Source organism: Phyllostomus discolor, chromosome 7, assembly GCF_004126475.2.
Source record: "Phyllostomus discolor isolate MPI-MPIP mPhyDis1 chromosome 7, mPhyDis1.pri.v3, whole genome shotgun sequence".
Classification (NCBI taxonomy): Eukaryota; Metazoa; Chordata; class Mammalia; order Chiroptera; family Phyllostomidae; genus Phyllostomus; species Phyllostomus discolor.
In genome coordinates, this window is record NC_040909.2 from 15,133,496 (window position 1) to 15,160,750 (window position 27,255).

Sequence of the window (27,255 nt, forward strand, 5' to 3'; positions counted from 1 at the left end):
CTCCTGCACCTCCAGGTGTGACTCACTGCCCTTCTCTGTGCCTCAGTTTCTTCACATGTAAAATGGGATAATAACTGAAGCCACCTTCACAGGGTAGGGTAGGGTTGTTGTGCGGATCACACGAGGGCAGAAGGTACCTAGGGAGACTCTGGCAATGCTTAAGACTCTAAACTGTGGCCACCACTAGCGGCTGGTTAACAGGGCTCCAGTCCTTCTGCCATGAAGGGCTGGCTGGGACTTCTTAGGAAATCACTTGACCTCTGGGCCTCCATGTCCTCCTATGAAGAGGACAATGCCCGTGCCCGGCCTCCTCCCCAGGAATGTTCTAAGCCTAAACCAGGATGTGCCCCAGCACCAAGCAGGAGCCCCTTCGGTCCTCGGAGGTTGAGGCCCTCAGATTTTATTCGGTGAACATTTCTTGACTCACCTCAGTTTTATTACCAGGGAGATAATTAGAAAAATGAAAGAGTCCTCTCCTGTCCACTGATCTTTGCAAAGTTGTGCTTTAGGGAGGAGACCATCCACGTGGAGATCAGGTAAGGGCAACACTAGGTGTTCGTGACACTTATTAACATAAACTCCTTGCCTGCTCCCAAGATACGCCAGGACCACCGACCCACCGACGGGGCCCAGCAAGTTGGGTTTCTTCCCGATCAGACATACTGAGGGTCATGAGCCAAGGTAACTGGACCTGGTTTTGAGAGGTGGTCTCTGAGTTTGGCCCTTTGGGAAGAAGGCGAGGCTGAGCGAAAAGGGCTGATTCGAAGCCCGTCTGCGGACTTAGGCTGGCTCCCAGCCGCGGAGTGCGCGCGGGTCCGCCTGGCCCCCGCCTCCCCGCCCCCAGGCACTCACGATCTCCGCCACGATGAGGAGCCCCGGCACCGTGCGAAGGAATTCCCGGTCGTAGGCGAAGCTGCTGCTGGTGGTGGAGAAGTTCTCCGCGAAAGAGCTGGCGGTGGTGGTGACCGTGTGCGGGCGGGCACGCTGCGGGTCCTCCATCGTCGCGCCTCGGCCGGGCCGGCCCCTCCTCTGGGACCCCCCTGCGCGTCGGAGGCAGGACGCGTGGCCCGGAGCCCCGGGACCCCGGCGAGGGGGAGGGGAGCGCGCGGGGGTGCCAGCCGCGGCCCGTCCAGCGGCGGCGCGAGTCCTGCGAGTGCGTGGCGCCCCCGCTCCTCGGCGTGCGGGCTCTCAGGCGGCGTTGGGGCCCGAGAGCAGGAGACCGAGCCAGAGGAGGCCGCCGGGCGGCCGGAGCGAGCGGCGGCGGCCGGGGGGAGGGTAGGGGGCGTGGAGAGAGGCGGGCGCGAGGCGCGCAGCGGAGGGACCGCCCCGCCGGGGCAACGCCGCCGGCCGCCTCTTCACCTGTTGCCGGGGACTGTGCGGCGGAGGGGGCGCGGAGTCGCGCCCAGGGTCGCGGGGCTGCGGCGCGGAGGGGGAGGGGACGCGGGGTCCTGGCCGCCCGCTGCCCCCTGCCCGGCCGGGCCTCGGACAGGCCCCGCCTCCCTCGGGCGGGCAGCCACCGATGACCTGTCTCCTCGCACCTGACCGCGCGGCGTAGGCTGCAGGGCCCCTCGGGGACACCGAGGCCTCCGCTAATGAGCTCCCTGAGCGGCGACGGGGCCGGGGGGCGGGGTGGCGGCTCGCAGGCGAGAAAGAGCCGCGGGAACTCTGACCCGGCCGGACCTTAGACCCGAGATCGATGCGAGGCCGCCAGGACCGCCAGGAGACGGCCCGAGGTTCTCCCCCGCCCGCTGCGGCCGCCACCGCAGCCCGGCGTTATTTCCTGCCCCTCCTGTCGGGAACAATGTGAGGAACCAACTTAATCTCTGGGCTTTGAGGGCGAGACGCCTGCAGGCGCACGCAGTGGCTGGGTCTCGAGGATCCGTGGAGCCGTGGTGACGGCTCCAGGTCCGGAGATGGGGTGGGGGTGGGGTGGGGGGGGCAGTATTTGGGTCCCCGGTCAAGGTGGATCCGTGTGACTCTGTTCAGTCACCCTTGGAAGGAAATGTTTGGAGAAAAGCTGGAAAGTGTGCATGTGCAAAGTGAAGTTTGTGACATAGGGGCTGTGCTTTTCGTAATCAGTATTAGAATTTGTGCCTCTGCACGCCAAAATGCAACGGGCAAAGGCATTTCATTCAACCAATCAAGCAGCGTCTGTCCTCACAGAGAGACTGTGCTGTGGGGTAAATGAACTACAGCATCGGGGTTCCAGGAAGCACTTAGTGGCTCTATTGTGGGGGTCCTGGAGCCGAGGTGGCAGCCCCCCCCCCACCCCGACCTGATGATAGCAGAGTCCTATTTATTTAGTACCTCGTTTTAGGGCCAAATTCCACCTAAGCCCCAATACCAGGGCACTGACATTTCTCAGCTTTATGACCATGAGCACGTGGTTCCACCTCTCTGGGCCTCACTGGTACCATCCCTAAAATACAGGCTTTGATAGGTGGACCTCTCACCAAAAACAGCATGATCTGGGTGGTTGTAGGTGGACATAATCATTGGTCACACACTGAGAATGGCTTTGCGGTCACAGTGAAGACATTCCCTCTGCTCTGTTCCAAGAGAGGTTTAAAAAGGGGTCAGAAGGGACATTTCACCCACGAGGTCCTATCGGCTGAACTGAGAAGAAAGCAAAAACTACCATCTAATAAAACAAGGAGTTAGTTTCTTTTAAGTCAAGGGCCGAGCCCAGACAACCTCAGGAGTAAAGGTTAAAGCTTCAAAAGCATTACAAAGATAAGGATTTGGGAAAATTCTATCCGAGAGCCTTTGCTAAGCACCTTGCGCCGGTGGGCAAATACAACCAAAATGAAAACAGCACTCGCCCCTAGAGGAGTGGTTCTCCAAGTGTGGTCCCTAGGAAACTTTCAGAAATGCAAGTTCTCAGGCCCCTCTTCCGATCCACTGAGTCAGAAACTCTGAGGGCAGAGCCCAGGAGGCTGTGTTTGAACAAGCCCTCGGGGAGACTGATACATGCACAGTTCGAGAGGTACTGGTGTAGAGAAACCAGTAATGTAGCTGGGGAGATACGAGGTACACATACGAAATGGCTGGAGGAGTCTGTGGAATCATTCATGATATTTAGGGAATGCAGGAAGACAGGAAGGAACTCCAGACAACTCTATTTCTGTAATACAAAGGACAGTTTCTTCTCAAAAAACCCTTGCAGCCAGATGGATTTTAAAATTCAGATTTCTTTTATTTTAGAAAGGTAAAATGTGCATATACCATGCACTACATAACACCCTTGGGAAAGTCTGGAGTGGCCCTTTAATTAAATACACTGATTTTCTGCAGTGAAAAATATATGAATGGTCCTTAAGTGTGTGAGTGACCTGTTGCAATGTAATAAATGCTCCTCAAACATTAGTGGTGTAAAATGACAACCATCTTATCTGTTGGTGAGTCTGTGGCTCAGGAATTTGGGCAGGGTTTGGCTAGCAGCTCTTCTGTTCCACGTGGTGTTGGTTGTAGTCATTCACTCAGCTGCTTTCAAATGGGCAGGCCTGGAAAATTCGAAAGGGCGTCCCTCACATTCTGATCACACACATTGTGGCACGTCCGTGCTTCTCCACCTAGCCTTTCTCCATTCACGAAGCTTGGGCTTCCTCACAGCATGATAGGCTTACCGTAGTTGTACTTCTACATGGTAACTGGCTCCCAGAAGGGAACATTCCAAGAGGGGCAGAAGCAGAAGCTGCAGCTCTCCTGAGATCCAGTCTTGAAAGATACACAGCATCATTTCTGCCATATTCTGTTGGTCAAAGCCAGGGACGAGGGCAGCCTAGGTTCAAACAAGGGGGATAGACAGCACCACTGGATGGGAGGAGCAGGGAAGAATTGTGGCCACCTTTTCATTCATGAAGTGGACTAAACAAAGACGACAAACAGCTTTATATCAGTTCAAGTCAGGGTTTTCTACCAAATAGATTGTCTGCAATTGCCCTGGCTGGTGTAGCTCAGTGGACTGAGTGCTGGCCTGCAACCAAGGAGTTGCCAGTTTGATTCCCAGTTAGGGCACATGCCTACGTTACAGGCCAGGTCCCCAGTGGGGGGGGGGTGCATGAGAGGCAACCACACATTGATGTTTCTCTCTCTCTCTCTCCCTCTAAAAACATATAAATAAAATCTTTTTTAAAAATTGTCTGCAATTTATCTATTTATTCTGAAGTCCGAAAAGCTTTCCAGTTTTTCGGATTTCAGAATTACAGAGAAGCTGCGGCACACCGGTTGTTGACAAGTTGTTTGCTCCTTCCCAACTATGGCCTAAATGCAGGTGCTCTCCTTCTGCCTGGAACATTTGGTGTCTGTTCCTTCAACGACATATTCATCCAGTCTACCTGCCTTGTTCCTGCAAGGATTATTGTCCTGAAGCCCCAGGCTCAGATCTGGGCTAACATCCCACTCCACACAGCGTCAAAGCCTCTGAAGTGGTTGAGTCTCCTCCCAGCCTTTTACCCAGCCAGCCTAGAATGCTTCCCAGGCCCGCCCCAAATACATCGTCCCATGTCCCTAGGTATGACCACTTTACAACCAACTTTTCTCAATCTAGAAAAACCCCCTACCTTCACCCACAGGTCAAAATTGCCTCCTTCAAGGCCCATTTCAAAAGGCCCTTTTTTGCTGTGATTTCCCCTGGATTTCCATAAAGCTCAATCTTTTCTTCAGAATTCATTAATTTCATGCGCCTCTCTTCATTATTTCTTGGGAAACTATGTTCTTTGAACTCCACCACCACTGTCAGGGAGTGCTGAGACCCAAGCTTCATTGGTAAATGCAGAAAAGTATGAAAGGAAGAAAAGGCAAACCCTGCCCTCCCATAAAAGGCGTCATGCAGAACAGAGATTTGAGCTGAACCTCGTGGGAAGTATCTAACCTGTGAAGATGGATGGACAAGGAGTGGCAGGTGGGACAGAGCCACACCTTCCAGGAGCAGCCCAGGTGACACCACAGGTGCCAGGATGAGCAGGCCGTGTGCATGTGGGTACAGAGGAATCTCAGATCTGTTTGCGTGGAATGAGGGGGACGTGTGGCGTGAAGGCTTGAGGGTTTGTATAGAGTCTGAAAGATGGTTTCTACAAGGCCACAGCACCCACTAAGCAGAATTTACAACAAATAGCACTCTCAGGGGCTCATGGACTCCAGGTTGTTCAGTGGGGGTCCAGGGCTCATGAATAATTCAGTGAAACAAATGGGGAATTCCACCTGCTATCTGAAAAAGAGAAGATTAAGGGACATTCTCACTTATGAAGTGCTGGTCATAAATTGGCCTATGACCAACCATTTCTCTTTATTATTATTCTAATTTAAAATGAATTATGGTTGTTTCAGGCAAGAATCATCAGTGGACGTTAGAATTAGTGGGTGAAAGCGTGGTGAGAAAAGGGATGTTTATCTCTCATCTCAAAGCGTTTCCCCAGAAGACACTGTTTTCCCTTCCTAATTCACAAGTAACTTCTCAGTGGAGAAACTCGTGAGCTACCAGGCATCCAAGTCAGTAACATGTACCTCCTGCTAGGACACACTGAAAAACATAGAGCATCGCTTCTGTGGTGTTCGTACCCAAATGGATAACCTGAACCTAATCATGAGGAAAGAACAGACCGACCAAAGTTAAGGGACATTTTATTAAGAGCTGTCAAAGAGCAACAACAGAGCCGACAGGGAATCGCTCTCGCTAAGCCCCACCAAAGCTTAATTCCTAACTTAAGTGCATTTGGAGTCTCTCCCCAGAGTGGAATTCTAAACCAATCAGTCTGGAATTTCCTGGTCAGCCCTGGAGAGATAATCTGCCTGATAAAACCTCCTGCCTTCTCCTAAAGGAAGGCGGCTGCGCCCCGCAAGGACCCGCTCTCCTCACCCTCTCGTCCCCCTCTCTCTCTCTTCCTGCCCAGAGGAACCTTCCGTGGTGCGCAGCTCCTCTTAGGGCCCCTTCTCGTTTCGAGACGAGAATGCTGCCCAGTTCATTAATCGCTTCCTAAACCCAGTTAGATCTCCAAATGTACGAAGTTGAATTTTTCTTTTTCTGTATTATTTTGTACTAGTTTTGGGGTGTACAGCACAGTGGTTAGACCGTCACATGCTTCACAATGTGTCTCCCCCAATATTTCCAGTATCCATCTGGAACCCCACACATAGTCATTACAATATTATTGACTATCTCCCCTATGCCGTACATCCTTGTGACTATTTGGTAACTACCCATTTGTACTTCTTAATCCCTTCACCTTTTATACCCAGTCTCCCAGCCCCCCTACTGTCTGACAATCATCAGTCTGCTCTCTGTGTCTGTGAGCCTGTTTCAATTTTGTTTTTTAGATTCCACATATAAGCAGAATCATATGGTATTTGTCTTCCTCTGACTGACTTACTTCACTTAGCATAGCCCCTCTATAGCATAGCACCCCCTAAGTTCACCCATGCTGTTGTAAATAGTAAGATTTGATTCTTTTTTATGGCCAAGTGATATTCTTTTGTATATACGTACCACAACTTTTTATCCACTCATTTATTTTATGTATTTATTTACTTACTTTTTAGAGTGAGGGAAAGGGAGGAAGGGAGAAAGAGAGGGAGAGAAATATCAGTCGGTTGTCTCTCCCATGTGCCCCAACCCGAAACCCAGGCATATGCCCTGACTGGGAATTGAACCTGCAAACCTTTGCTTTGCGGGACGACACCCATCCAACTGGGCCACAATGGTCTATTGATGCACATTTGGGTCATTTTCACATACTGGCCATTGTAAGTAATGCTGCAGTGAACACAGAGATGCATATATTCTTTCCAATTAGTGTTTTTGGTCTCTTGTGTCTAGATATACATCTAGAAGTGGAATCACTGAGCAATGAGGCAGTTTCATCTTTAATTTTTTGAGGACCGTCCATACTGTTTTCCATAGTGGCTGCAGAATCTGTTACTCAGTCGGATTTTGTTCTTTAACAGAGTCAAGGTCACAAAAGAGAAAGAAACATTTGAGGAAGTGTCCACACTGAAAGAGACGAAGGAGACCTGGTGGTTAAATGCAATGTGAAATCCTCGATCAGATCCTGGGTCAGAAAAAGAACAATAGTGAGTGATTGGTGAAATCAGAATGAATTTTGTAGATGAGGTAACAGCCTTGTCTCAGTGCTAACTCTATGATTTCAATCCTCATACTCTTTTTATGAAAAATACTATTTAACATTTGGGGAATCTGGTGAAAGTTTGCTGGAAAATCTTTATGGATTTATTTGCAACATTTTTGTCGGTCTGAAATTATTTCAAAACATTAAGAAGATAGCCCTGACCGGTGAGGCTCAGGTGGTTGAGCGTCATCCCTCAAAGCAAAAGGTCACCGGTTTGACTCCTGGTCAGGGCACATGCCTGGGCGGTGAGTTCAGTCCCTGGTCAGGGCACGTAGGAGAGGCAACCAATAGAGGCTTCTCTCTTACATCGATGTTTCTCTCCCTCTCTCTCTCCCTCCCTTCCCCTCTCTCTAAAAATAAATAAAATCTTTTTAAAAAGTTAAGGAAATACAAATAATTATTCATGGTTGATTAAAAATAAAGTTCTCAAATTCCAATTGCAGTTCAGATTCTCTAGGTCCATCTGATTTTGTGGTTTATGCTCCCCCAAATGTCTTGCCACCCCTCTTCCTATCACTAATGTGTCCTATAGAGAAAGCAGAGGCTTGGCTGAGAAGTAAGGGTGTTCGTTCCACTCCAGGGCCGAAAGCTACCAGTCAGCCTGGTCTGTCTTCAATTTGGAAATAGGTGGAGATGGGAGCCTAAATTTGTCCATCAGTGTCACCTCTGGGTTTGGGTTCCAGGAGGCTCTGTTAATGTGGCCAGAGGTCTTAAATTGTCCCGGGTTAGGCCGATAAAGTAAGACAAGTAAGGGGGTCAAGTTACATTTGTTTCAGAATGTCATCTTCGGTTGTGTTCTTCTGAACCAGACACGCATGTGCTTAAACATTACTTCATAGAAAGGTCTGAACTCATGTAAAAGAGTACATTTACTCTCATTTTTCTTGAAATATATGACCTCCTGGATAGTACTTCCATTTGCTGCTTTAGTTTGAGACAGAAGGACCAGAACTATTTCACTTTCCTTTTACCATAAACCAGCATCTGAGAATCTGGGAATGTTATGAAACCAGCCCCAAACATTCAATTCAGTTGTGGAGGGTGTAACAGGGAGTGGTGGGGTCTGTGGCAAATGAGAGCACTAGTGCTCTAAAGGGGCTGGCTGGTTTCTGTGTCACCTGGTTGTTACTATGTAAGAATCAATGAACACCCATTCTTTTAAAACACTGTGCCACCTTCGTGGGCTGAACAAAACATATCTGAGCATCATCGGTTGGCACCCTCAGAGTCAGGCACGGGAAAGGCCCTCTTCTCCCTCTCAGCCTCTCAGACTCGCCCCTGGAGGGCCCCCTAGCTGCCTGCATGGAGAGGTGGCTACAAGAGCAGAGGAGCGGGAGGAAACACGGAGGAGAGTGGTGGGTAAAACATGAGATCAACAAGATGGTACTGAGGGCAGAAGAGGGTTTTCTGAAGCCAAGGAAGGTGAAGGCTGAGAAAATATAGAATCAGCTTATTTAGACTTCGGGCTTCTTGGAAGATACAATAATAATCATAACAACAATAACAACTAAATAGTACTTTATTATTGGCCTATTTTGTGTCAAGCACTGCCTTCATTCTAAATAATTCCATTAAGTCACTGTTTTTTTAAAAAAATCTCAGGGATCTCAATGAGAAAGATTGACTCCTCAAAGTTCTTAGCTGTGTCCATTTGCTCAGGAAACATTTAATACCCGCAATGGGCCACGCACTACGGCAGTGCTCAGCTCAGTGAGATACCATCCCTTCCCTCAATGGCTACATCATCAATAGTGTGGTGTGCGGCCAGCAGATCAATGATGGGTGGGATCCCTGCCAGGCCAGGGATGGTCCCCATATGGGGGCGGTGGGGGGTGGTAAGGAGGCCCAGGGACAGTCTCCACTAGGGGAAGACATTTAAAATGTTTTCAAGGGCCGTTCAAGGTTAACTAAGCAAAGACGTAGAGGATGAAATTTCAGGAGGGACATGACCCTCCTCTCCATCAGGAACCACTGGACCGGCGTGTTTGCTGAGAGATGTGGCTGGAGGGAATTCCAGCCTTCCTTGCCTTCCAGCAAAGAAAACAACGGGCCCACAGCGCTCCTTCTCCATTTGGTTAATAAACACGTATTGCCCTGTGCTTGACAAAGGGGAAGATATGGAGAAATTTCATCCATGAGCATTTATGAAGCTTGAGGTTACACCACACCTCCCCCTGTCTGAGACCTGGGGAGGAGCAGGTGTGTGTGTGTGTGTGTGTTTACATGTGCGTTTTCTTGGGGGCAAATGGATTCAAGGTCAGAGACACGAAGCTCTCCTGGTCTTATTCATTGTACTTTTTTCAGCAATTACTTTTACAAGCCAGTAGAAAATTAAATTAATGATACACACGATATTGTACAAAACCAGAGACCAGGAAGAGGACTGAGAGGTAGGGGAGGCACCCATGAACTTTTTCCCATCGGGTGGCTTAGAGGACCCCCACGCCAGGTTGCAGAGTGGACAATAACAGGTTTGTTGAGGGGCAGGCATGTTTTCCTGCACTAAGTCTTGCTGGGACCCACTTACCACATTCAAACAAGGAAGCAGTTGAGACAAATTACAAGCAGACGGAAACCCATGAATGGGCTGTGTCTTAGGACGAGGCCCAAGCGCCACGGATACTGGTGTCAGAGAGGAGAACACAGAGTTTGTGGGAGTCCCCCCCGCCCCGGCAGATGCGCAGTGTAGTGGGACATCGGAAGGCACGGCTGCTAAAAATACCTCCTGCTTGTTAATGGTGCCTTGTTGAGGTCGTGAGCCGAAACAACAGGCTTCATTTGTAGGACTGAAAACATTCTAGGCTCTCATAACAATTTGAAACAGAGGTGAATGTGAAGGCCCCAATGCCAACTCTTGCTCATTAGTGTTAATTGGGCACCCACTTGTGAATTCCTCTGCTCAAGGTACTGGATGAGCTTCCAAGTACCTTCCAAGGCTGACTGCACCCAGAGAAGAGCCAAGAATTTCCCCAAATGAGATCAGAAGCACACACAGGAAAAACAGGCAGCAGAGACGAAGAGCAGAGTGGTAATGCCCATCATGTGTCTTTCCAGAATATTATCTGACAGGAACATATTAAGCAAAATTTGCTTACCGGGTACTTTTGCTTTGGAAAGAATCCGGTGGAGGGATTGTTTACAGATGAGTTTGACTGAGGAGAGATGATGGAGCTGAGAAATTGAAAGGTGATTAGGATCTTTATCCAAAGAGTCATCTCCAAGAAATACCAATAAAACACCAAATGTGTACAAAAGGATACATTTCAGTATGCATTCTTGAAGAGTTGCTGGCAAACAGTCAAAAGGTAAAATATAATATGGCTTGCTCAAAAAGTTCTGTTGTCTGATTATTTATAAGGCCCAAAATTCACCATCACATTCATTTATTTGTTTTTTAATTCCCCTGTTCAGCTCCACTTCACTCAAAGGTAAGTAACTATGTCTTTGGTTGCAGCGTGTGCTTGCTTTGGGTGTCTGGGGGCAGGCTCGGAGCCTTCGTAGTGCAGACTCCTTTGCATGAGCTGAAGACATATTAGCATCTGGTTTGGTGTTCGATGACAGATTCCACTCCAGGTCCTGGATATGGTGAGCCTGTAACCAGGAAAGCCAGTTGGGTCTCCTGGCGCACTCAGAGGTGGAGGCTGATGGAGAAGGAGCAGGCACACTGCCTTAATGGGATCCATGCTTTTCAGAGCCAGGAATCCTGGCTCCATGCCTGTGAGAGCCTCATGGGTTGTGTCATAAATTTGAGAGAACTGTGGCACTGCCAGCAGGGATGGGATTCACCACAGACACCTAGCCTGGCAGGTGAAAAGCACTCAACAAAATCTGGGGAGAGAAAGGGATAAAAAGCAATGGTACTTTTCATAAAACCAGAATATCATGGGACCTCGAAACAGGTCACGTGGACAATCGAGACAGAGCATGGTTTAGAGTTTCGCACATTATTGTTTTTATTACTGTCTCCATCTCTAGGAATGGATTGCATCCACTCCATCACACAAGGAGGACTTGACATGGGTTTTTTAGACCCAAATTAGAGATTGAAATCCTCTCCAGCAGTTTTTTAAGTTTATTTTAGCAGGTCTTACATGACAGAGACTTGATTTTGAATATCCCCTGTCCCCTCCTTCCTTTAACAGTGGAACTCTAAACTTTTAGGTGGACACATCTGGTTAAGGACTTTTCCCAGCCTCCCTGGCAGTTAAGTGGGGCCATTGGACTAGACAAATAAAAATAATAATATCTCTCACTCGTATGTGCCAGGTAACTATTCTAAGTTCTTTGGGTGTATTAATCCATTTAGTTTTCTCAGCCACTTCAGGAAGTATTAAGAAACAGAGGCACAGCCCTGGCTGGGTGGCTCAATTACTTGGAGCATCACCCTGTACACCAAAAGGTTGTGAGTTCACTCCCTGGTTGGGCTGCCTATGAGAGGCAACTGATGAATATTTCTCTCTCCCCACTCCTCTCTCTCAAAAATCAATAAATATATCATTGGTTGAAGATTTAAAAAAAAGAAAAGAAAAGAGAAACAGACACAAAGACATTAAGTGACTTGGCCAAGACCGCAGAGAAAGTAAGTGGTAGAGCAGGGGTATCAGAAGTGGGGCCTGGGAGTTGCATCCCAGCTCACATTCAGCCAAGTGGAGTACAAATAGAACTTCCGGATCATGCCCTCAAATGGGAGAAGCTTGCTTTCTGTTCCCCTCTCTCCTTCCTGGAAATCACCGTCTTGAACTATAAGATAGAAGCCGCATATTGAGGATGTCAGGGCAATACAGGAGGAGCTGAATGTCCAACACCATAGACTATCCTACTGGCCTGGACTCCTCACACTCAGCTTGTCACACACTAGAGAAGGAAACCTTCATCTGATTTTAACCTTCTTATTTGGGGAGGGAAAGAGAGTCACATCCTAACTAACCTGCCTTTGGTAAAGAGTGAGGTCACGGAGGGAAGGCGCACAGCGTCTCTGAGCAGCTACCATATACAGGCATACCTCAGAGACGCTGCGGGCTCCGTTCCAGACCACCGCAATAAAGTGAGTATTGCAACACGGCGAGCTGTAATCTTTTCACTGGTCTTGCCTTCAGTTTACAAACAACTCACCCTCCGTGGAGTGAAGTTCCATAAACCAGGCATGCCTGCTTTCAGTGTCTTCACCCATTATCTCATTCACTCCCCACAGAAGTTCTACAAATGGGCATCATTAGCCAGTGCCTGCAATGAGGAACCTGAGGCCCCGAGTGGTTCAGTAACTTGCCTGAGACCCCATAGTTTTGGTGGACAGGCAAAAATGTCAATAAACCTTCTCCAAAGGCCTCTCTCGCACTATGCCACAGTGACTCATGCATAAGAGGCATTTCTACATCTGTGTCATGATTCATAACCCTTTTACAGTGCACTCCTCAAAGCGATCTGATCATATTGGTGATCTTAGTTTCATTCTGTAGATGGGAAAACAAGACAAGCAATTACAACCCCACATTCAGCAGAGAGTGCGGGTTTAAAAGCCACAGCTGCAGAAATTCCAGGCTGGTGATTTCTCTACAAACAGAACCAGTGTGAGAACCCAGAAGTGCTCGTTCTTGAATGTGTGAAGTGTCTTCTCATTGTTATGAGTTCAACGGTGGAGGGTGGCCGTGGAGGCAGGTGACACAGAAGTGCTGTGTTTCACCTTAATTTAGAGGTTTTTCCTAAAAGGCTTGACTGTATTCAAGGTTTATGGGTCACATGAGACCTTCCAGGTTGCAGGGGACAGTTGCATAAAGTCCCAACCTGGGAGCTGACCCTCTTCCAAGAGACAAAGGCCATGATCACCAGGGTGCTCCCTCATTCTGCCCATGTACAGCCTCAGGATGGAAGACGGGAAGCCCCAAGGTACCCCAGGGACTGTGGTGCCTCTCTTCCTTCCTGCAGGGGACCAGCCTTCTCTGTTCCCCGTCTACCTGGGGAAATGCTGGCCAAAGGTCCCCCACTACTTGTCTCCTGGGCAACGAGGGAAGCCAGACTGAGATGGAACTTGCAGCTATCACCCAAATTCCTGGGCACAGGGCCCAGTAGTGTAGCTTAAGCCCATTGCCTGCCCCCTCCCCTACTGACAATGGCAGGTGCACTACAACCGTGTGGAATTAGGGAAGGTCACTCCCATGGAAACAGGGGGGGTCAGATGACCTCATCATACAGGGGTCCTCAACTCTGGCTGCACATTAAGATCACCTGGGGAACTTAAAAACTACCCAAGTCCAAGCCCCACCCCTGCAGACTCTGACTTTATTGGTCTGGAGGGGGATGGGATCCTGGCATCGGAGGAAGTTCTCCGGGTGATTCTTTGAAAGGCTTTTTGCAATGTTTCTCAGCAAAGAACCCTTTCAAAACTAGGGGAGTCCGTGCTAAAAATCCCATCTCTGTTAGGATAGTGAATTCCAAGAAAGTCGTTAACTTATTTGTGCTGTTTGACGTAGGCTTAGGGATGGCAAATAGCTCCAGGCCAGAAGGCAGCCCCAGCGGTTCCACCTGAACCTTTGCAAGAATTTATTCTGAAACTGTTTGCCTGTCACTCTCTATCCCTTCCCTGTCCAGAGCCGCACCCCTAGGTGTCAGCCTGGAGCTCTCTCTCTCCACGCTGCCTGTTGAAGGAAGGCAGGGGAAGGTGGAATAAACATTAGGTCTCTTGATCTTCGCTCCTGGTGTTCACAGCACAGATGCCATTTTTTTCTTCATTTGATGTCTCAACCCGGAGAAATTTTCCATTTTGCTTAAGATCTCACCCTTCTGGACTGATCAGAGCGGCTGGACTGAAAAGTCTTCCAGAGCCCATCACGTGGGCTCATGTTTCTTTCAGCCAGATAGCATCAGAGGGAAATCTTTGAAAGCTGCTGCGGAACAATTGTCCTTTTATACAAAGCGACCTTCACTGGGGGAGGGGACCCCTTTGCTTTATCATCCTCCCAATTAGCCTCACAGGGAAGGATGTGTGCTCTCCCCCACAAACCCATCATCACCCCAATCCGGGGCTTTTCATGGTCACCTGCCAATCTCCCTGACTCCCTCCTTCTTCCGCTTCTTGGGAAAGAGTCAGGTTACCTAAAGTGGGTTGAGGCAGATGTTGAAACTCAAAACCAGAGAACTGGAATCCGTGGGAGGTAGGCAGCCTCCAGCAATCGGCGGCCGGTGAAATACGGCAGAGTAGAGCTAGCAGACTGGATGAACCAGGAGCTTCGTCATCTCCTCCGATGCGGCCTAGATGGGCAACCAGGTGGAACTATGAAAATATGCCACAGTTCCTCAGATCTTCCCGAACCAGGGCTTGAAGTTGAAGGAGGAATTCGTGTGACAGGATGGGTGTGCAGGACATCGAGGTTGCCTCCCCCACGTCTGTCGTAGGCCTCCATCATTGTGGGGTGGCGTCGGAGGGAGAATGAGCTCGACCCCACCCCCAGCCCCGCCCTGCCTCCCTTTGCCATCCTGATTGGTCTGAAGGGAAGCTGGACTGAGGACCAGAACCAGATCTGTATACACGTGGGAGGGAGACTGAGCTGAAAAGCAGATGCAGCCCTCCACGAAGGCTCTGAGGGGTCAGCGTATGTGCACCCCAGCTTCCAGACCCCTGGGGCGGGAGGTTTCTGAGGCGTGTGTTCCACACCACTTCTCAGAGCTTCCCTCGGGGACCCGGGGACCCTGAGTCTAGAACTTTATTTATCAGCTGCCTTCGTTCCCCTTCATCACTTCCCAATTCTCATCTTCCCTTCAGATCCCAGAATAAACTGCTCATGCTAAAGCCTTGCCTCGGGTCTGCTTCTGGGGGAATTTAAACTAAGATGGTTTCATTGAAGTCAGATTTTTAACCAAATGTGTGGCTTTCTCTCTGTAGATGCTCTGGTGCTTGCTGGCCCTCTGCCTGGGTCGCCCTTTCTCTCCGGTCCCTGCTAGACAACCCTCTTCATGCTTCCAGATCCAGTTCAGACCTTTTGGTGCAAGCTCTTCCTAGCCTCACCTAGGGAGTTAATCATGGCCTCTCTCCTGCCACCATCGTACCACGTACAACACTCTGTTGTTGGAACGCCTGGCAGTCTTTCGTCCGCACTGCATGTCTTCAGGACAGGCACATTGATCCCCCGAGGAGCTAGCACAGAACTCTACGCACAGCTGGCACTCCATAAATACTGGTTGAATCAACGTATGAACGATCTAACTACTGACAGAGTCTAACTGGAGTCTCACTAGAGATAGACATCCAGTTCCCTAGAAGTTGAAGGTTACGGTTCCTGGTTTAAATAACTGTCATTCTGAAGCAGAGGTTCTTAACCTGCATGGATTCTGGGGGCCTGGGAACCTCCCCCCAAAATTGTCTGCAAAACTGTTCGTGTCTGGGCATTTATCTGAGGAGATGATCTTTGCTGTCATCAGATGTTCAAGAGTCTGTGACTCAGTTCATCCAATGTTTGATGATTATCGTGTGCTGATTACACAAACCCTGAGTGAGGTGTGAGAACAAAGCAGCGAACAGAACAGACACAATCTCTGCCCTTGTAGAACTTCCATACCAGAGGGGAAGACAGGAAACAGATTGAAAATGGGGATAAGGGCCACGTAAAAAGGTAAAGGAGAAGGAGGGGAGGAGGTGGGTGCTGGTTATCCAGGGTAGCCAGGGAAGGCCTCTCAGGAATAGTGGCACCTGTCCCAAAGACCCAAGGGGAACAATGGAGCTCGTTCCCATGGGAAGGTCTGGGAGAGAACCTCCTAGGCAGAGGGGACAGTGAGAGCAAGGGACTCAGGGAGAGGCATCGCTGGGCCAGAAGGGATGCTGCTGTGGTTGAAGGGGAGTGAACGGGAGGGGGCACAGTGGGGGTCAGGTCAGAGAGATTTGGGGACAGACCCTGTAGGGTCTTCTACATTGTGGAGGACCTTGGAATTCCTTCTGAGTAGGGGAAGGTAGCCATCAGAGGCTGTCAGGCAGGGGAGGGGCATGCGCAGACGTGGCTTTTACAAGGGTTGCTCGTGATGGTGAGGAGCAGAGACAGCAGGCAGGCCGCTGAGGAGATGGCTGCCGAAATCCAGATAAGCAGCAACAGCGGCTCGGTCCTGCTGGTCACGGGGGAGACAGTGGGAAGTGGTTGGAGTATGGAAGGATTTTCAACATAGAGCCAACAGGATTTTCCGAGGGACTGGCTGGAGCTGGCAATGACTGCGAGGAAGGATGGAACTGCCATTAACCGAGGTGGGAAGTCAGCCTGGGGGAGGGCAGAAAAGGGGACTTCATTCACCAGGGTGACATCGCACCAGGTGACAGTAAACCTCTTGCTCTCTCCAGCTGCTTCCTGTCCTTCCTGACGCCCAGAGAGGCATAAATAACAAATAAACAAGCAAGAGGTATAAATAACCAATAAACAAGAAAGGTCTATGTCTCCAAGACCTTTCTGAGGCTGAAGACATAGTGAGGACTGCCACAGGCTAGCCCTAGAAACTTGGGGAGAGGTATTGGTTTGCATAATTAATAATCTTGGAACAAGCCTGACTTGGACAAAAGCATGAGGGAGGCATCCCAGGGCATCTGCAGCATTCCACAATCTTTTATCCAAGGTTTTTCTCACCCTGTAGAAGCGGCCTGAGACAGTAGAAGGAGCAAAGATCGCTTGCTCAGAAAGACCTGGGTCATAGCCCCAGCTGTTAGCTAGGCAGTGCCAGTGAAGTTATTTAATGTCTCCCCTGGTTTCCTAATCTGGAAACAATAGTGGCTGTCATAAGGGGTACATGAACTAAAGGCATGTGCCCCAGTTACTATTGCTGTGTAACAAACTACCTCAATATTTAGTCACTTAAAACAACCATCATATTATTATATTTCACAGATTCCGTGGGTCAGGAATTTGAGCAAGGCTTGGCTGGGTGACGTTTTTGATCTGTGTGGTGTCAGCTGCCGTCGCTCTGCTGCTGGACGGACTGGTCCGGAGCATCCAAGATGGTGCCACTCACGTCTGGCATCCTGGCTGGGGCCGAATCTGTGTTCCACTGTGGCGGTGGTTTTAAAACGCAGCTGCAAGTTCTTTCATATTCCTCCCATCAAGGTGTCAGACCTGTGTTCCTTCCTCTACGTCTCACTTTTGCGTGGGGGTGCAAGTGACATTATGTGACTTCTCAAGCTAGGTCACAAAAGGCTATGCAGCTCCTACCTTAGTCCTTGGAATACTCATTTGAAGTCCTGAACTGCCAAATTCCCTTTCTCCCTCGTTCTCACCGTGTCCTAGCTACTAAAAGATCTGCAGTAGTCAGGGATCCTGCCGGAAATGGATGGCACACTCAGGTGGAGTTAATTCGAAAAGAGTTTTGAAAGTTGTGAGAAAGGTGGGAAACTACATGGGAAGGTGCAGAAGCCCAAGGTGCCTACCAGGTGGGGGCTGTTCCTGCTCCCAGGCCCTGGGGAAGGTGGTGGCAGAGGTGGTGGTGCCAGGAGGGGCTGTCTTCCAAAACCCGAAGCAGCCAGTCTGCGTCGACCTTACAAGGAGGAAGTTGGGAGAACAAACACCCTGACCTTATCGCCTCCACGCCCGCCTTCTGTCTCCCACTGAGGCTCCACATTGATGAAAGAGGGCAGCCCGGACCACAGCAGGATGCAAAAGGGTAGAGAGGAGATTACAGGAGCAAACAGAAGTCATCCAGTCCAGAGTCATTATTCTGATTGAATTTTCAGTGGGAACACCGTAAAGGCTCAAAAAAAGATTAAATAACTTTCCCAAGGACACAAGGAAATGAATGACACTCCCAGGAGGGGTGGCTCTGTCATTCCCCTTACAAATGGTTTTGCATCCAAATTCCTTGATGTTACCAGAGCAAGATTTTTCTATTTTTTATTCTTTGGTGGTGGTGGTGGTGGTGGAAGCAGTGGGACACAACCTAAGTATATTTGAATCTTCTATTAAACTATATTTGTGTCAAGTAGCCACATTGGGAGAAAGGGCCTCTCCTTAGACCGGGACTGGGGCTGCGCTGACCATGGGGGTGGTGAGGGGAGCCAGCGATTAAGGTGACTCCCCTGAGCTCTGGAAATGACTGTCTTTTAAATGAAATGATGCCCAACATCTCCAACATTTTTTTTCTTTCTCAGGTTGGTTTACTGTGTAGTTTCAGCTTTCTTTTCTTTTTTTAAAATTATTTATTTATTTATTTTTTAGAGAGGGAAGGAAGGGAGAGAGAGAGAGAGAAACATCAATGTGCAGTTGCTGGGGGTCATGGCCTGCAACCCAGGCATGTCCCCTGACTGGGATTTGAACCTGTGACACTTTGGTTCGCAGCCCATGCTCAATCCACTGAGCTACACCAGCCAGGGCTTATGCTTTCTTTTCTCTTGTGTTTCAACTACGTTTGGGTTCTAAGAAAGACCAAGCTGAGATGTGTTTGCTAGTGAATAGTCAATATTTGTAGTATCTCAGGATTGTACACCATAGGTACATGCAAGAGGCTCGACCGACCTCAGGCATGAACGAAAGCTGGCCTCCTTTACCTATTGCTGGTCACTGGCTCGCTCTACTCCTTGTTCTGGGGGCAGGAGTGTAGCCGGAAGCACAGAGTCTGAAGCCAGAATAACTAACTGCCTTTGGAAACCAGCTCTGCCATCTCTAGCTGTGTGATCCTTGGCAACTGACTCAACCTCTCCCTGCCTTAGCTGTTTCATCTGTAAACCAGGGATCTTAAGAAGAGTGCCCGCCTTCTAGTGCTGTTGTCAGAATTCCGTGAACCAATACTGTAAAGCACTGGCGACAGCTACCCCCTGCAAGCACATAACAAGAACCGTTGGCAATTATGATCTCCTCGTGACTTTGTAAGTTTCAAAGGCGGTCATACAGGTAAAGTGCTCAGCATAGTTTCTGACCTTGGCGATGTTGGGTGTCACTTTCACCCTTTGCTGTAACAAGTATGTAGTGATCAGCTACTGTGTGTCAAGCCCTGGTCTGGGCATGGGAGGGAGCAGCAGTAAAGAAAATAGACTAAAGTCCCACCCCTTTGGAGCTTACACTCTGATGTAGTAGACGTCAGGGGTAGACTCACCATGAAGAGCGTGGAGCTTAAGCTATAAGCTCCTCCTTGGTTGCGGAGGTCCTTCCATAGGTTCTACACAGGCCCCTAACCAACATCCTTGCATTTCTCGCCTAATTTTGTATTCATAATTGTATATTCTCTTTCTTGAGTGGGTCCTCAAACCTGCAAAAGCTTCTGACCCCACACAACTTGGGTCTGCCTCCAAGTTTAATACTAGTGGTAATAATGACTATTTGGGTAACAATAGCATTACCATTGCTTGGGAAATGAGGCGATGCTTCAGCTGACTTCCAAGGGTTTGCCTTGTGTTAGGTACCGCTTTCACCCTGTGTTCATTTGTGCAACAAGCAGTAAATAAATCCTGATGTTTTCAAGTTTCCCACAGCAGGCCAACCCCAGTGGATTCACAGGCTGGGGGTCAAAGCCTCGTGTACCCAAATTGGGGTCACCTTCCTCTGTTGTCACCTTCCTTGGCCCTTGTGGCACATTGCACCATCTAGTTAAGCCTGAAAGCTCTTCTGGAAAGAAAACTGCTCGTGATGACACGTGTCTCGAGGCTGTGGGCTGGGCTAGGATTCTTTCGGTGTGAAGGGGGCTCAGAGACCATAGAGCTCCAAAGCCTTCATTCACAGATACAGAGGCAACCTGGATGGGGGGAGGGGGTACTCGAAGCTAGGATGTGAACTCTACACTCTTCCCCACGACAGCCTGGATCCAGCACCCAGTCAGGGACACCCCACAACTGTCAAAATGGCAGGTAATGTGTGCCCAGGTATTTTTTTCACAACGCACTTACTGTTCAGGCACCAGCACACATGCAAATACTGTTTTTGACCTGCCTGACGGAGCGGCCTGTTTGGATGGCAAACAAGACTTCGCTCCCTCTGTACACAGAGTACGGACGGCCCATCTTGCCCCGTGCAGCTGACTTGGGAAAACAAACACATTTGTTGATATGCACAGCCATTAGCGATGTATGCAGAAAGTTGAGTTCACAGGGTTCTGAGTCCCTTTGGGGGGAAAAAAAACTTAGCATTTTGGATTGGAAACATCTAAGTAAGTACGTTTTAAGTAGTCAGTATTTTGTGCTAGTTTTTTCCATTCTGAAAAAAAAAAGTGTAAAACTGAATTGCCTGTCATATAGATCTTTGGGGAAAATTACATGTAAATTAATTTACTCCTTAAGTCAGACAAGCATATATAATTGTCCGCTGTAGCTAAGGCTGCAGTTTTAAAGACTGTGGGGAATAGCAGTGGATGGAAAAGGAAAGATTTGGATGGGGGCTTTCAAATAATTACTCCATTAGAGCTGGTTTATTAACTTCTGGTGTTAGATGGATGCATTTATGGCACACTTATTCAAGGAATAAATTATCTTTAACCTTCTCCACGTACCCAAACGCTCACACAACTTTCACAAATTATACCGGGCAACCTTGCTTTTACAAGTGCCTTTCATACCATGGTTGTTTCAATAAAGGTTCTTTACAAGTTAAATAACTTAATTGCACGTGATGTTTCAGAACATAGCTTTAAAGTACTAGGGGACTGGAAATGGATGGCAATTTTTATTTTAGTTGTTTTATTTTTGCAGCCAATTCTTCCCTTTTTGTTCCCATAGCATGTTGTATAAACTTTCATTAGAACGAGGAACAGTCTCATTTTACATGCCACGTCTAGGTGTCATATTAATAGCACCCCCTTTGACTCCCCAAACTGTCCCACCTTGAGGATAAATCACCCGGTCGCCCTAATTAGAGTGCAGGTCACACTGGGCTCTGGTGTCTCCCCCTGGAGACTCTGGGTTCCTTGGGGAGGGACCCCTGTCTTTTCACCTTTTGTCTGTGTGTCCTCAGTGCCTAGAATAAGATCTGACACATGATAGCTACCCAGGTATTGACTGAAGATGAACAGCCAGTCAGTCATCAAAGGACTGATATTTCCCACTGAGATATATTGATTAAGTGCAGTCTTAATTATTTCATCTATTTACTGAATTGGGCTTGAGTCTAGTTAGCTAATCAGCAGTTGACTATTAGTGTAGTAGAAAAAGAAAAAGTGAATGATACATTTGCAAGATACCACCAGGCAGAGGAAGGTGAACTTGACCAAAAACTAGGGAGTGTTCCAAATACAGAAATGACCCCAGAGACTTTTTATGGAATAGGGTTTGCTAGTGCAAAACCCAAGTTTGGAAAATGCAATCTACCCTGCAGTCAAAAATTATAAAAGATCTTTCAATGTTTACAGTAATATCACGTGCTGAACTGATACCATTATTTATAGTACACGACTTGCCTATAGCTGTAGAATGATATATTTTGATCTCCAAAGCATAAAAATGGTACTTTACAGAATGAATTATAATAATTATCTGGTCTCTTATGAAAAGATCCAGAACCTGTGGGGAACTAACTGCATGCTGAGATTCTGTTTTAATATCATGTAGTTTACTTTTCTTTAGCAGAACAGTAGAAAGAGTAACTTTGATGAACACATTTATTCTCATGTTGCAATTATTCCCACTCTGAGGGCTTTTGGAGGGTTCCACCCTCATGACCAGGATCAGTGGCTTTACTACAAGAAGAGGCCAGAAAACTAACTTGCTTTCTTTCTGCCACATGAGGATACAGCCCAGAGAATGGTTCTCACCAGAACCCAATACCGGAACCCTGAGCTCAGGTTTCCAGCTTCTAGAATTGTGAGAAATAAATCTCTGCGGTTTATCAGCTGCCTGGTCGATGGTACTTTGTCATAGCAGTCTAAACTAAGGCAAGCCAAAAAGAAGTTGCAAAAATAGTGCAGAGAGGCTCCAGGTATCCTTCACCCAGCTTCCCCTAATGGTTACATCTGAACAATAAACTTTCCAAACAAGGAAATTGACAAGATCATCTCTTTTTGAAATACCAAGTTTTGGGGGGAATATCCTGATGTAAATATGACAAGAGGCCCCTTGGATTCTTCATATCCAAATTAAATTATTCTACAAAGTATCTACATAGTAGCAGGACTGATGAACAACTTCTCTTATTATGTGTTACCTGATATCAAGTCACAGATCTGGACAGATGTCAAAATCCAGAAGGCTCACAGAACAATTAATGGACTATATATTGGTTTAAATCGGTGCCATCTTCCTTTAAATAAGCTGAATTTAGAGTAACTAATGGTACTGGTGGACCAAACTCGTTTCTACTTATTGGTAATGAGATTGAGAATAATTTTTTCTTTAAAGTACTATTTAAATGCATGATGTGAACTTTGGAGCATTGCCTCAAAGAGCAATCAGCAGCATGTGTAAACAATAACAGAATTACAGCCCCTATATTTTAGCTGTAATATAAATGCCTGCCTCCAGGGCTACACAGGAGTTCCTCAAAAGCACTGTATTTTAATTTATTTTGGAAACACCTTCGTTTGGTACATCATTTCCTTCACTCTTGAGGGTGTATGAAGCAAAATCCAAGAAAACCAATAATAGGGACAGGCAAGTATTCCCACCACACAGTTTGTGGTTATTAAGCAGGTGGCTTGGGGCTCGGAAAACATAATGACAATATAGTTTTATAGGTCAGAACTATTGAACAGAGGAGAAAATAGCAGGTCAAAGAAATCCTGGAGATAAAAACATAAATGTATTTATTCAAGAAAGACGCTGAAGGTCACCTGGTGGGTAGGCACGGGGCAGGGCACTGGGTGCACAATGCTGGATTAAGTGTTGTTTCCACATCTTTTTTTTAAAGGTTCTTTTTTTAAAAAGATTTTATTTATTTATTTTTAGAGAGGGAAGGGAGGGAGAGAGAGAGAGAAAGAGAAACATCAATGTGTGGTTGCTGGGGGCTGTGGCCTGCAACCCAGGCATGTGCCCTGACTGGGAATTGAACCTGTGATGCTTTGGTTCGCAGCCCATGCTCAATCCACTGAGCTACGCCAGCCAGGGCTTTTTTCCACATCTTGATATCTCCGAGACGTAGCTAGTGGAGTCTTAAAACCACTGTTGGCCCTATGGCAATTGTGATGTACTTTGTCACTGCCTACACGTTTGTGAATTTAGCTATAATTCCTGGTTATAAAACTGGTTGACTGCCATGCTTCAATGTTTGGGCCAAGAAATACTTTAAGAAGAATTTAAAGAAGGAATATGAGTCTTAATCATTGTCTGAAATCTTTCATTGGCACTTCAGGCAAGAGCTAGAAGTACCAACATTCAAACTCGCAAAAAGGGTACCAGGGCATTGGAGAAAACCCTGGAGACAATAGTGGAGTACTCTCTTAAGAGGTCCTGAATATATGACATTCTCGATATCTTAGAGGACACATAATATGGAAAAATATTTACATAAAGATTCTGGATTAAAAAGTGACTCAGAAAAAGAAGACTATGAATGTGAATTTTATTACATATATTGTATATGAGGATACACACATAATATATGTATGGCACATGCTATGTACACATTATATATAAAATATACATGCTATGTACACATTAACAAATATATTTTCCTTTCACATACACTCAAGAAGGATATATGATAATCTGTGTCTGAATAAATTTATAAAACAGGCCAAAACAATCCAATAGGGAGAGGAAAATTTTTAACAAATGGTACTAAAATAATGGATATCTATAAGAAAAAAAGAGCCCTGGCTGGCATAGCTCAGTGGATTGAGCACGGGCTGCGAACCAAAGCATCGCAGGTTCAATTCCTAGTCAGGGCACATGCCTGGGTTGCAGGCCATGGCCCCCAGCAACCACACATTGATGTTTCTCTCTCTCTCTCTCTCTCTCTCTCTCTTTCTCCCTCCCTTCCCTCTCTAAAAATAAATAAATAAAATCTTTTTAAAAACCTTAAAAGAAAAAAAGTATTTTGATCCTTACTTCGCACCATATATATATATATATATACACACACAAAAAAATTACCGTATTTTTCTGACCATAAGATGCACCTAGGTTTTAGAGGGTGAAAATAGGGGAAAAATTTTGAAGCAAAAAATGTGGTAAAATATTTAGTAACATAAATAACATAATATTTCACCAATGTAAATGTAAACAGAACTCAACAGCAGCACTAACAACCATCATTCCTCCAAAATTTTGCAGGGGAGGATGTGTCTTATAGTCTGAAAAATATGGTAATTTGAAACCTTGAAGTGGTGGATATATACAGGTATACAACTGATGCAACATTTTTGTATGAGTACAAAAAAATCACACAAAATTTTTGGAATAAAATGATGGAGAAAATACAAGAATAAATCTAAAAGGGCTCTACTGATAAATATAAATTAAAAATTCTAAGTAATGAGTCATTGTCTTCTAGTTTAATTGACAGGGGTTTCTTCTTGCTTAACTGTACACAAAATGAGGATGCATGTTAAGGTCCATGGAATTTTAGATGTGAAGAGACACAGTGGTTCCCAGGGTGGAGGAAAATTCAGTCCTCCCTCACTGATCGGGAGCTTGCAGGGGAGGAGAAGAGGGACATGAGTCTCAGAGTGTGTGGTGTTAAATACCACAGAGGGGTGGTGGGAGTGCACCTTTAAAGTAACCTTAACATTTTTGGGCTTTACAGTTTGCACCAGCTTCCGCATTTATAGTTCATCACATCTTCACTATCTTGCAGGTAGGTCCCATGCTTAGCCCAATGTCTACTGGCTGAATGAATGAATGGATGAAACCATAACAAAACTGAGGCCCAAAACACGAAGTGTCTTCTGTAGGATGATCCACCTAGTAAGGGCTCAGCCTAAGATGTGGTTCTTCCAAGAACTTTTCCTCTTAAACCACTTACCTGTGCTGGGTTCTGTAGCAGTGGAGCCTGAGCCGAGGATGCCGTCGTGCAGGAGATTTACTGAGCTTGTTCTTTCAGGAAAAATCTGTATACAGGGGCTGGGCTTGTATCACTCCCACCTCAGTCTGCAAAGGCTTCGGATGCCCCACCTTCTCAGATAGACAGAAGAATGAGTTGCTGCTTGACTTCAGCTGGAAAGATGGCCAGTTTATCTGATTTGAAGCTGTCTGTAACCCTCCTTTCGCCCTCCCTCTCCTCTCCAAGTCCGGGAGGTGAAGTGGAATAAGAAAACACATTGGGAAGCTCACATTCTTCCGGTACACGGCTCCTCGGGGGAAACTCGGCCTGGGGAAGAGACATGCTATTCAGGCCCCTTTGCATTTGGAACCATTTGAATGCACACATGTTTTGCATACTGCTGTTCCAGCTGTGGCCTGCACGAAGGAGCTGTAATCAGCAGAGGCACCAATCTGATGCCAGGTACTTTTAGATCTGGTCGAGTATCACCATTTCCTGGCAGCTGGCAGGGAAGTGTCTTGGGTCAGCAGTGCCTTTTTTGCACAAATGGGCTGGGGCAGCCTCGTGAACGAGTTACTTTTCCACAAGGTACTGAAACAATGCTAATATGTCGGAGTCCTGGGATTTTCATGGCTGGCATTCTGAAGTGTTTTTCTCATATTGCACATTACCGCACCACTTTTTCTTTCTTAAGGTGGATCTCTTTCTCCAAAGTCCTGGAAGGGGAGCTGAAGCCACAAAGTCTTGGCCCTAATGAGCATGCCCGACTCTGTTTTGTCTTATTTTCACACATAGGGTCCTCTCTACAGATGACACGTGCGCTTTTAAAAACTGCTCAGCCTACTTTAAACTGCCTTTAAACTATTACCCTGGATTTCCTTTAGGAAATGACTCCTTCCTCATTCTCAGCCCCGCTATTTGGATGGGACTGAGCCCACCCTCAGTCCCAGGGCTGGGCCATGATTGGCTTAATCACCATCTTGGCCACTTGCCTGGTTCAGGGAAAGAAATATGACCCGATTAGAGCTAATGAGACAGGAAGATGTTTGCAGGGGCCGCTTCACTGCTGTACAATAGCAGAGCCTGCCATAGCTGGAGGGAGGGCAATTGGTGTTGATGTGGAGGGAAAGAGTTTTCCATGAAGTCATCTGGGCCCTGGTTCACACGGCTCCTGAAGCTAGCCCTGCCTTTGGATGTTTTGGTTATATGAGCCAACACAGTCCCTTTCTTGTTAAGGCAGTCTGAGGTTTTGAGGGGGAGATTGCTTTTGTTTTGTGTTGATTTTTGTCATTCGAAACACACAGATCCTTACCTGATACATACATAATATTTCTAATGTGATTTGGATTTATCCATTTTCAGACCAGTGACTTAAAGGATGAATCCAGGCTGCAACAGGTCATTTAAAACATAACAGTTTGCTGCAAAAAGTACAAATTGCTGGCAACAGAGTTTCGTCGCATTTGAAAATTACTTTTTTTTCAGTCCTTAATCAGAACTGAGCACCCTGACTAGTCTTTCATGACCTTCTCCCTCTGTAAAAATGAGCTGTAATTCATGCGTGTAGCAGTGTGGATCCAACGAGGAGATAGAATCATACAATAGGTTCAACAGGGATGTTTTATATAAAGAAGTATTAACTGTGATAAAAGTGTAACTGTAAGATAAAAGGAAATGATATGGTACCCTAGGAGGGAGGGAGAGCACCCACTGAAGGTCAGTCTTGGAAGGGGTCCAGGTCTCACTGGAGAAGGTGTGACTCGGCCCACTGGACAGCAGGGAAGTCTGGCTGGTCTGCAGCCGCTGGGAAGCACAGGCGCCCCTCCGGAGTGCGGCCCAGGCTGAGCGGGCAATGAGATTCCACCTGGAGCGGGAGCCCTCAGAGCAGTCCAACTACATCAGGCGTTTGGTTTCCATGTGAGGAGGGCCATGGAAAGGTCATTGCCAGACCAAAGCCGTAATGTCACCGAGGGGCTGGCTGCCTTCTGGGCCCATGCTGGGGCAGGCTCTACTGAAGATCCTCCAACCTCTACAGCCCACAGGGCTGACTCCAGAAAGGCAGGACTGCCTCTTCCTCCTCAGTGTCCCTCTAGCGCCCTCTACAGAGAAAACTTGGTTAACAACATACCTAATTTGCAAAAGAAATGCTTGCAAGAATTCTTTTTATCACAGAGCATATATTGAAAAGTGCTTTGGGAGCTGAGAAGCGATAAATTCACAACATACACTGTGTGTGTGTGTGTGTGTGTGTGTGTGTGTGCGCGTGCGCGCGTGCA

General features: G+C 47.3%; 1 protein-coding gene and 1 long non-coding RNA gene across 2 annotated transcripts in view; one reads left to right on the plus strand and one right to left on the minus strand.

Annotated features, from left to right (window-relative positions):
- Nucleotides 1-1,278, minus strand: part of CMTM8 (CKLF like MARVEL transmembrane domain containing 8) — an 82,310-nt gene extending 81,032 nt beyond the window's left edge. The window contains exon 1 of the mRNA XM_028518351.2: nt 853-1,278. Coding sequence (XP_028374152.1) covers nt 853-999 — 147 coding nt within the window. The 5' untranslated portion in view covers nt 1,000-1,278. The remainder of the gene's footprint in view (nt 1-852) is intronic.
- LOC118501573 lies at nt 1,277-26,771 on the plus strand. The gene is made up of 3 exons (XR_004904195.1): nt 1,277-1,803; nt 6,943-7,072; nt 25,234-26,771. It is a non-coding gene; the product is annotated as an uncharacterized LOC118501573 (long non-coding RNA).
- The last annotated feature ends 484 nt before the right edge of the window (nt 26,772-27,255 follow it).